Source organism: Nannobrachium achirus (assembly GCF_963921795.1).
Source record: "Nannobrachium achirus genome assembly, chromosome: 16".
NCBI classification, from domain to species: domain Eukaryota; kingdom Metazoa; phylum Chordata; class Actinopteri; order Myctophiformes; family Myctophidae; genus Nannobrachium; species Nannobrachium achirus.
Window position 1 is genome coordinate 40,928,966 of NC_137823.1, and position 11,731 is coordinate 40,940,696.

At 42.3% G+C, this 11,731-nt stretch overlaps 1 protein-coding gene across 1 annotated transcript in view; it reads right to left on the reverse strand.

The window, feature by feature from the left end:
• Positions 1–3,142, reverse strand: part of LOC308300618 (uncharacterized protein C14orf132) — a gene marked incomplete at both ends in the record, with an annotated part of 54,772 nt that extends 51,630 nt beyond the window's left edge. The window contains one exon of the mRNA XM_080744491.1: positions 3,116–3,142. Within this exon, the coding sequence (XP_080600617.1) occupies positions 3,116–3,142 (27 nt within the window). The remainder of the gene's footprint in view (positions 1–3,115) is intronic.
• Positions 3,143–11,731: the final 8,589 nt, after the last annotated feature.

Below are 11,731 nucleotides of genomic sequence, written 5' to 3' on the forward strand. Positions count from 1 at the left end.
CTGTCTGTCTGTCTGTCTGTCTGTCCGTCTGTCCGGCTGTGTCTTTCTGTCTGTCAGATTGACTATCAGTCATGCTGTCACACTGATATTGAAATGCATTTGGGATGGTAAGATGGGAGAAATCTCTGTGAAATCATGATGTACGACTCACAGATCCCATAGTTTATTGTCTTAAGAAAGGTATTGTGAGAAACGCATTGATGCACTCCGTGTCAAATTATGCCACCCCCTTTGGGCATTACGGGGAATGCAAATTGATGTATATCCACTCTGGGCTTTGGATATGAAATTTTTATAAGCACAGCTGAGCAGTATTCTCAGCTGAGACCTGAGTGATGGACAACCTCAAGTACAGAAGAATTCACACAGTGGCTTAATGAAAAGTGACAGTCATAGGTCAGTATTTGCATTTAGTGCAGGGTTCAAGAAGTGGTGACACAAGTATCTCAAGGAAACAAGCATTCATTTTACTCTCTTCTAGGGCTGCAAGTATCAATTAAATTCTTATCGATGATACTATCGATTACATTTTTGTTTAATCGAAAAGCACTTTTTTGATCATTTGTTGTATTTTTTATTAACGAAAGGGTGCACATGCATTTCTTTTTAATTTCTTATAATTTAGTATATGTATTAGTTTAGATTAACCAATTGAGCCCTATTTGATACTTTATCTTACAACAGTATTGCATACAAATAGCTAAAATAGACGATCTACAAGATCACAATAACGCGACCCATTGTGAGCAATTGACTAAAAACATTTAGACGGAAAAAGCTCGATTTACCCCCCTTTTTAAATAATTGATTACATTGATGACTTATTTTAATTGTCACTAGTAGGCCTAACTCTGTCTCTCTACCTCTCACTTTCAATATTTCCACGTCCGTTTATTTATTTCTCTATATTGCTGTTGCTGTCACCATCTGTTTTTCTCTTTGTCACTCCTGTCCATATATTGATTAATTTATGCTCTGAAAAAATAGCTGATCTACAACCTGTAGGCTATAAATCTGGCTTAACTGTCAATTGCTCCTCTCTATGTTACTCTCTATTCTTCACCCCCCCCCCCCCTCTCTCTCTCTCTTGCACCTCACTCACTCACTCACTCACTCATGCACTCACTCACTCACTCACTCACTCTGAGTCACTCACTCACTGATTCTCTCCATCTCTCTGTCTGCCTCACCTCTGCTATCTGTCTCACACAGAACTTGCGTCCCTTTCACAATATCATTGCTGATTATGCGTTCTGGGGGAACAGCTATTATCCATATAGCCCTTACCCGTTCAAAGATATGAGCTCCAAAATGATGTGCAGTGTGTGGGTTATGGGATGTGCACTGTGCATACAGTATATGAGGGATGGAAAGTAACTTTAACTGGTGCTTGCATGATAATATGTAGGAGCATCAATGTAAGAAATACCCGTTTCGTTTAATGGCTCCCCCCCCCCCCCCCCCCCAGCCCGCCCGCCCACCCGCCCACCCGCCTGCGCACACACCCGCCTGCCTGCACACACACACACACACACACACACACACACACACACACACACACACACACACACACACACACACACACACACACACACACACACACACAGAGAGAGAGAGCTGGTTAAACATGTTGCCTCATGCTAGATGCAGAATAGATTAGCCTCAAGCTAGATGCAGAATAGATACACCATAAAAATGCAAATATACAGCATACGATTTGTGAAAGTGACAAACGGGCTTCACAGTTATGTCAGGTGTGTTCATATGCTAATTGTGATGCGATTTCAGATCAATTGCTCCAGCCACTGAGGAGAAACGCTGAGACAGACAGACAGACAGACAGACAGACAGACAGACAGACAGACAGACAGACAGACAGACAGACAGACAGACATTCGCAAAATTATAGTATAGATGGATATGGCCATGATATAATGAGGGCTATGATTTTGGCATATGTCTTCTGAAAGACAAGTCATCGAAACATGAGACTCATTATGATCCCGTTAGGCCTATTATAAATAGCCTAATATAGGCTATCATAGAACTGTAGGCCTAGTACCACGGATACAAAAAACACAAAGCAAAGTAGAAGACTTCCATAGGCCTATGCCATACAGTATGTTTTGTGATCTGGTCTGGAACTCATCTACCTCCACTTCTCAACGGATAGACTGGTTGCATATTCGAATCACAATCCTCTTTTCTTATTTCGAATTCCTGCTATGGGCCATAGCAGGACCATGCAGTCATGTTGCCATACCTTAACTTTTGCTGAACTGACGCCACTGGAGCCTAATCCAGTGGCGCCAGTTCAGCAAAAGTTAAGGTGCAACATGACTGCATGGTGTCTTGTATGCGCGCGAGGAGACACCATGTTGCCATAAGTTAGCAACAGGCACGATGAAAAGTACATTTTATTATTTCCCCCTGTAGCCAAGGTATGGCAGCTGCCATAGCTTGCCATACCCAATTGACGCCTCTGGCCTAATCCTTGTTGTAGTAGTAGGCTATTATAGGCAATCAAACACGTGCGCACTTGGCGCGCGCATATTTAGCCATTGATTACAAACGCCTAAAACAAACAGAAAGAATGAACGTGGAGTTTCTGACTAACAAAGAGAATGCAAACTGTAGCCTGCAGTAGGCTGTTTAGCCTACTTGAACACATAACAATGTCGGGTCAGGTCACCAATGTCACCATTAAGTTTAACCATGGTATACTATGACTTCACCAGTCGGGCCACCTTGAGAAAGACAGGCGTCTGCAAATTGTCACTCTCGGGTAGAAACCTCGTATCTCCAAGTTTCAGATTTGTATGTTTTTTTTTTCGTAAATTAAAGCCCTAGGCTACTTCATCATACAAAAGTCTCGCACAAAAATAGTGAACATAGCACACAACGCCTCGACATTTGTAGATCGGCTATAGGCTATTATCACTAAATATTATTTTAAAAGATAAATAGCCTACAAAACGAACGGTTTTGGACATAGGCCTACAAGTTTTCCACCCGACAATGACGAAACACTTCCGACCGACACGTATTGTAGGCTACTTAATAATAGCCACTACATGACTTTTAAAACACCTTATAAAATGTTACGGCCACTTACTTGCGCTGCCATGAACGAGAGATCCATGATGCTGATTGGGAGTTTGAGGACAGTGTCTGTAAGTTATAACCCTGGAACAGTGCCGATGGTCCTGCACGGAGGAGAGGACGTTAAAAGTGGTCTGCGGTCACAAACAGCATCCTCTCGCCGAAGTAGCCTGCGCGTTGCCTTGCTGTAGCGTAGCCTAATGGAATAGATAGGCCTACAGGTTACCGTGTCTTTACCATTGACTTTACCAGGAGGAGACTGCTGCGCAACAGCATCTCTGAGGGAGAGAGACTGAGAGAGAGATGGAGAGCGCCACGGAGGAGAGAGAGAGGTAGTGATGGAGGGGGGAGGGAGGGAGGGAGGGAGACGAAGGATCGAGAGAGAGCGAGAGAAAGCGAGAGAGAGCGAGCGAGAGCGAGAGAGAGAGAGAGAGAGAGAGAGAGAGAGAGAGAGAGAGAGAGAGAGAGAGAGAGAGAGATTAGTGGTGTATTTACTCCCTAAGTAAATGCACTGGTTCCCAAACAGTGGGCTGGGACCCAATTGTGGGTCGCGGACACATTTTTATGGGTCCCTTAATTGTTTTTCTTACTACATTTTGTTTGTAATTATTATTATTTCAAAACAATAAAAAAAAACATTCCCAAAAAAAAGCAAAACATTTCATTAATTAAATAAATAAAAATCACAGATTATTTCTGTAATTTCATGAAATAAAAAAATCGAAGAAATTCCATGAATTAGAAATCTCATTTTTAAGAAGTAGTGAAAAATAGATTATCTACAAGCTCACAACACGGTGCGACGAGTTGTGAGCTTGTAGATCTGCTATTTTTCACTAGTTTGGGTCCCAAGCAAACGTCTCATTTGTATTTTGGGTCTCCAGCTAAAAGGTTTGGGAACCACAGTACTGATCTAATATGTAGCCTATATGACCCACACACAACAGGCATGTAGAGTAGGCATAGGCTACATGGTGTATGTATATTGAAATGTGTGGCAAGGATCGAGTAGCTACTTTGAAAATATGACTGCTATGTTTAATGAAGGTATTTTCACCAAGTAATTCATCATGTCCTGTAGAGTGCTGTTCCAGCGCCGCTGTTAAACGCAAGACAACTGTATGATTAATGACTGTTTGATGAAGGAGTAAATGTTTAATGTGTCCATTCCAGTCTATTTCCAGACATCCAATGATTTTTTTCTCTACCACCCCCCCCCCCCCCCTCTCTCTCTCTCTAAATACATGGCACATGGCACACACAGACACACGGACACACACACACACACACACACACACACACACACACACACACACACACACACACACACACACACACACACACACACACACACTTCCCCAATTCATTATAATTCCTTAGGTTTTGGAGGTTCTTGTCAGAGAACTATAGTAAACTTTTTATTTATTTATATTTTAACATACTCTACCATACAAGTTTGTCAATGTAAGGTTTTATTTTCACACAAGAATCTATGCATTTCCATGGATTTGAGCTTTAACCATTTAAACCATATACATGGTTGACCTAGGGGTCTGTATTTGGCCCCCTCGATCGCTTTCCCTCATGCACCAAATGTCTTGAAAATAGCAAAGCTACAAGCTCACAATGCATCGCATAACAACTATTGTGAGCTTGTAGATGTGTTATTTACCCTGAATGTTCCCCTAATATGACAGGCTCAGCAGGGATAATAGGGTTCATGTGGCTAAGAGCGGCAGGGTGGCCTAGAGGTTAGAACAATCCTCACAATGGCTAATGTGTGTTCATCATTAGCCATGTCTCTAAGCCAGTGGTTTTCAAACTTCTTTGGCTCAGGTTTCCCCTGCAAATAACTTTTTCATCCAAGGCACCCCCTGAATTACGTTGATTCTAAAAATATCTACAAGCTCACAATGCGTCACAACGCACCACAACGCATGTAGATCTGCTATTTTTGGGCTAAGAGATTTGGTGTAGACTGAAAAAGGACGCACCAAGTGCAGTGCAACTCAAGTTTTACAAAGTCAAATGCGGTATTATCAAAGTATTCCGAGGCACCCTGACTTGTGTCACAGCACCCACTTTGATAAAACCCTGCTCTAAGTAGAACCTCCTTCTCCAACCATCTCACTCACTGCACGTTACTCTGCATGAGTAACGTAAACCATCAGCTAAGCTGAAAGGTGCATGGGCTCAGAAGAGCACATACAGTATCTCGAAGAGAGTGTGGCCAGTCAATGACGTCAAGTCTAGTTAAGTCACCTTTATTTGAAGCACATTCAAAAACTATACACTGCGTATAGAGTGTAGTGAATGAAGACTTTTTTGTGAGATCCATTGACCATATACTTAGTCCTCGGGTCCAAGTGGATGTTGTGCCGTCAAATGCCGTGACATTCCCTCAAGGCGTTCCTGAGATATATCGTGTTCACAAGGTTGCAACGGATGGTCGGATGGACAACCCAAAAACATAATGCCCAAGGGCATGGCAGTCTACCAGTGGAGTCACCGAGTCACATAACAATAGGACTTCACCTAAAGTGCTTTCCCTTCAAGGTCGAAACACAGCAACAAAAGCATTGGGGTACTTATTATATTCTTGACCTCCTGGCAGTGTGCTCAAGAAATTTGGCGATGCTCAGTCTAGCCCCGGACAAACACATCATCACACATCATCTCCCTCCTGGCCTTCTGCCTGGCAGAGATAATTATAGTAGGAACTACTGGCTAAATAATGCAGAAACAAACAAACACACATGCTCTCTGAGACATCTATATTTTACTATGTCAAAATTAGAAAAGAAAAAAAAAGAAAAGAAAATCTAACCGAACCGAAAAATATCGAACCGAATGACCCTGTACCAAACAATACAATACAATACCACTCCACATCCACATTCCCCTGGAACCCCCTCAAGGACCCCTAGGGGTCCGCAGAGCCCACTTAGAGAACCACTACCCTAGAGGTTGGGTACCGTATTGTTCAAAGTTAAAGAAAAAATACATAGTTATAAAAATACATTTATAAATCAAGGACATTTCTGTTTATTTTTTGTATCGAAAAAATATCGAACCGTGACAACAAAATATCGAACCGAATCGAACCGTGAATTTTGTGTATCATTGCACCCCTAATATATATAGTCATGGAGCGATGTAAAGCCCCGCTTCATCACACAAAGCCGTCGCACAAAATTAGTGAAAACAGCAGATCTACAAGCACACAACGCCTCGCACCGCGATCGGCTGTTTTCACTATTCTAACTCATTTTTAAAATGATAAATACAAAACAAACGGTATTTGGACATACAAGGTTTCCACCCGACAACGACAATTTATATCGTCTATATTTTTGAGAACCACTGTATTACAACATCCATTGGGGCATAATAGTCCAAATGCCCACTGGAGACTGCCTGCAAGATTTGTTTTGCATGCAAGGATTAATTTGCCCGAACAATTGCACAGACGCCTAATTTCTTCTTATCATTAATATTTCACATGCCCCTTTTTATTCTTAGGCTCTGGATTCTTTGGGGTTTTTTGAACAAGGAGTCCTGCTGCATTATACAAGCAATCCCCCAAAAGGTATAGAAACCTTCGAAGGAGAACTAACCAGGGAAAATGACATTGATGTATCTCAACATCTTCATTGTGTCACCAGGGGGGCTGGTTGAAGCATGGACCTCTTGAGTTGTTGGTTCTCTGTAATGCTTTTCAGCCATTAGCTGTATAGTCAGGGCAAAGTAGAGGTAAGGTTCATTGTGGAGTAAAGTTTGATTAACCTTTTTCAGACTTTAATGCCCTTAAGATACTCAAGCGTTGTCTGTGGTTTAAAGATACTGTGGTTCAGGAGAAATAGATCGTAGAGGACACCCTCAATGTTATCTTAACCACATGCGTGGCATCCCTACTTTGGGCATGTCATTAGGGGAAGGAAAACAAAGTATATGGGCTTTAACTGCTTAATTCAGAGAAAATGTGGACACATTAGGACTACCTTTGTACACCCTCAGAGTTAAATACACACGGAGGACTTTACTTTGGTTTCCACCAGTTTTTCTAGAGCTGTTGCTGTTGCATCTTGCACAAGAAATCCTCTTCAAGCCGTCTTTTATTCCTATTCCAATGACTTCCTGTGTGTCTGGTTAGTAAATAACCTATTTTCTGTGATATTGGCATCTCAGCAACTGTCCCTCGTAAACACGGCTAATCTTTGAAGCAACAGAGAATGTTTCTGGGGCAGTCTACTTGGACAGCCCCCCCCCCCCCCCCCCCCCCCCCCACACACACACACACACACACACACAGACAGACACACACTGTATTGATTCAGTTTAATGACTACACACATTCCTGCTGTTCACGCTGGCAGTCGCAGGTGCACCAGAGCAAAAGGAGATTAAATGCCTTGCTCAAGAGCACCTTAGTGGTAGTTGTTGAGTCGATGGAAAGCATTTAGCTGACATAGCGATGGTTCTCTAACCACTTGAACCCTCTAGTCTTAGTGGAATTGCAGCTGTGCTTGGACAACAAAAATCTTCGTAAAAAATATCGAATCTACCTCACAATGCATTGCACTACATCGCGCTGGAACCTGGTAGATCCGAAACCTTTGGCGAATATTCCCCCATAATTGTGGGCATTGTTGGGGTTCAAGTAGGGCTGCGAATCTTTGGGTATCCCACGATTCGATTCAGAATCGATTCTTGAGGTCACGATTCACGATTAAATCCAAGATAACATGTCTGATTTATTCATGCCTGCAAACATTCTTTTAACTTGTGCAAACACAAGATAATATCTAATAAATTATCTTAATAAAAAAAATCATAATAGAAAATCATAAAATAAAATCGATTTTTGGAAAATGAGAATCGATTCTGAATCTTACCATGTTCAGTGATGTTACTAGGTTTTCAATGTAATGGGTCCCGGGACCCACAGGTGGTCATTCAAATGGGTCCCAGAAAAGTTTTATGAGTCCTCAATAAAATGTTTTCGAGCGCTGTGAGCTTGTCGATCGGCTATTTTCAAAATGTTCGCCTATTTCTTATATTTATTTTACAATTTGGCTAATGTTTGAACTACTAAAACTACTAAAACATGTGCCCCTAATGAATTCGGGCGCGCAAAATGGCGTCGGACGTCGGTGGAATCAAAACATTTGTACGTTTCTATCGCCTGTTTAAGACTTTCTACGTGGATTTTATTTGTGTTAACGTAGGGTAAAGTAGGATGCTTTCACCCATGAACAATGGTGGTGTCTGTGGAATTTTACCGCGACCCGGTAAATTATTTTAACATGGACTCCAATGGAGGCGCATCCCCGGGACCCCAGGACCATGACATGAATGAGTCCCTGGGCGACTTGAATGAGTTTTTGATGCGGGATGCGCACGTAATGACATCACTGCATGTTAGAAACACGATTCGAATTCGAATCGATTTTTTTCCTGCACCCCTAGGTTCAAGTGACTATGACAAGTCTATCCATCTGTCTGTCCATCCTCCACTTTGGTCATATTACATATCTCGAAAACAACGTGCCAAAGAATTTGCTATAATTTGGCCCCTACTGATTTTAGTGACCCAATGACTTTTCTTCTATTGTCACCATTAGCTCAATAGTTCCACTTGCACACAAGAGATCTAAAAATCTAACTGGTTGCCATGAAACGTGCTGAGTGCATTCATGCACCATGGAGGATCGGGGAAATCTCGCTTTTGCGAACGCCCATCATTTCGACCGGAGGGTTAGCGACTCACTCCACGGAGGTTAAGGTTAGGGTGAGGGTTAGAGTCGGGAGTCGAAAAGATGAGATAGTAACAGCGACACGCTCCCGGAGGATCAACCCTACTGAATTTGGTCACCCTTTGGCCTTTCCTCTAGCTCCTCTTAGGTCAAAATGTCTGTTTGCTCTCAAGTTACATCTCAAAATCTACTGGGTTGATGGCCATGAGTCTTGCTTAACACATTGTGGCAGGAATGGCTAAGGAGGTATAGCGACCGCTTGGGAATCGGAAAGGCTCCCGGTTCAATCCCCGGCTCCTCCCAGCTTAGTGTCAAAGTGTCTTTGAGCAAGACACTGATCCCGATGAGATTGTGCCTGGTTTCTGCCATCTGTGTGTGAGTGGGTGAAGGTAATGCACATGATAGGTGCTATACATATACATGCACCATGTACTATTTTTATACTCCCTGGAGGATAAATCCTCCTTCCTTTTAGCCCTTAGGCCAAAAGAGACTTTGTAGACTTTTCTTTTTTTTTTACCCCCTTTTTAGCATGGTACTTCACTTTAAATATTCTGCAGTAAAATTAATTCAGTGATATATAATATACTGCCTCCTAATTCTGGTATAATGATAATCTTTTAATCTTTTAAATACATTCTTATTTTAAGGATGGCAATGTGATCAGTTCAAAGCACTTTGGCTCGGGTGGGTGGGTGTAACCAGAGGGCCCTTTCAGGCAAGTATAGGCTACATTTCACAGTGACAAAGTGAGAAGCGAGTCAAGAAATGAATGAAATAAGATGATTGAAGGTGCAAGGCTGCATAGTTTCATTCCTGTTATCATTTAATCCTTAGATACTTCTTATGCCATTGTGTTTCCCGTGTGATTGTCCACCTGGTAGACAATCTTTCTACTATAATAGACAGGCCAGCTCCTGGTGTTGTTTAAGCATGTCATTGATAGACTCTCACACCACTGCTTCTACAGATTCCTCCTTTCACACATACATCGCTGCATTTCCCCCCTACATTCCTAGCTGCTTTCCCTGAACGTATTGTACTTGCACGATGTACAATTAAACAAAACAATAATTTAATGCTATGACGCGAATTACATCATAGTACGTCCATTATAAACCTTCCTGCCGAAACACAGACTTACAAATAGTTCCACGCTGCAGTGTACTTACGAGTGTAGTAGGCCTACTGTGTCCCCTGGTGGCAGGAACAGTGTAGTGCAGACATTACGACACACACACACACACACACACACACACACAAAATACAAGAAGAAACAGTGCTTTTGGTGGGCAAAATGGCTTGGAGCAGTTGTGCGTGTGTGCATGTGAGCACGCGAAGCGTGCGATTTCTAGATATGAGCGGCCGATTTTCTAGTCACATTAATCATTACCCCAGAATTATTGCGACTGTAGGTCGCGTTTACTATAAAAACCGGCTGCTCCTGTGCATCTGTCAGTCAGTCAGTCAGTCAGTCAGTCAGTCAGTCAGTCAGTCAGTCATGTCACGCTCCATATAATGGCCAAAACAGAAAGTTGGTACAACACGTGGAGCTGACTATCATCACTAGCTGGATCTCCATAATGAAGATCACAACACTGACCTCATGATGTCATCAATATTAGGAAGAAGAATAAAAGTCTGCACACCAATTTATGCTCCCAATGATAAAAGTTTACTTGTGGTTTAACTTGTGGTTGTGGTTTAACTTTTATCTTTTATCATTGGGAGCATAAATTGGTGTGCAGACTTTTATTCTTCTTCCTATATGCACTGTCTTAGTCTAGCACCCAGCCAACTGTGGCTTTAGATGTGCGTGCCTTTTGGCTGCTTTGCGGTCACCTTGCTTGTTTGTCATCAATATTAGGCCCATATCTGGGAATGCCATTATATGGACATATTGTGTCAGTCTCATGCTTACAGTGTGGTTGTCGTGACGCGAGTCACACTTGCAAATGAATTCCGTCCATGTCCCTTTTATGCCCATATATGGAGATCCCTGATGTCATCAATATTAACTAAGCTCATATCTGGAATGCCCATATATGGACATATTGTGTCAATCTCTTGTGGGCATCTTACTGGTATTGGTTGTGTGGCGGTGTCTCACACCGGAAATAGGCGATCTATCGCAGTGTGATGCGTTGTGAGTTTGTAGATCGGCTGTTGTCAGTGAGACATCATGTGCAAACCAAGAATAAATCAGGCTTCATCCTTCCTTCCTTAATCCCTATAGTGTAGTATGTGTTCCTCTCTCTCAGTGCCACTTCGTCTTTGTACCCAGGGTCAAGCCTTCCAGCCTTTTTCCTTGCCTAGTTTTCAAGAAGGCTACAGCATTGCATTGTCAGTTAGCACTGGGCTATAGTAGCTTGCATTAGAAATGTAGTTTTCTTTGTTTTTCTTTTTCTTGTTTGTTTCTTTTTTAAGATATTTTTGGGGGCTTTTCTGCCTGTATTCATAGTGCAGTAGGTAGACAGGAAACAGGGAGAGAGAGATGGGGAGTGACATGCAGCAAAGGTCGTCGGGATTGGGGTTCGAACCCGCAACGCGCTGTTAGGCATCAGAGCCTATGTGGTATGCGCCTGGACAGCTATGCCAGCGGGCACTGCAGCTGTGCGTTTATTGTACCACTGAAGCCATCCCAGTGTGCCTAGCCTACTTCGTTGTGCAACGAATAGCAAAAATAGCTGATCTACAAGCTCACATTGTGTCGCAAAGCCTTATACGCTTGTAGATCTGCCATTTTCACTGTTTAATTTTATATCTTTTTTGGAAATTATTTGCATTAAAAAGAAAATCGGAACGAAATGCCCAAACAGGGATGTCAGAGACACATTTTCCATGCGTGTATTAAACCTTGGAACTTGTTGTCT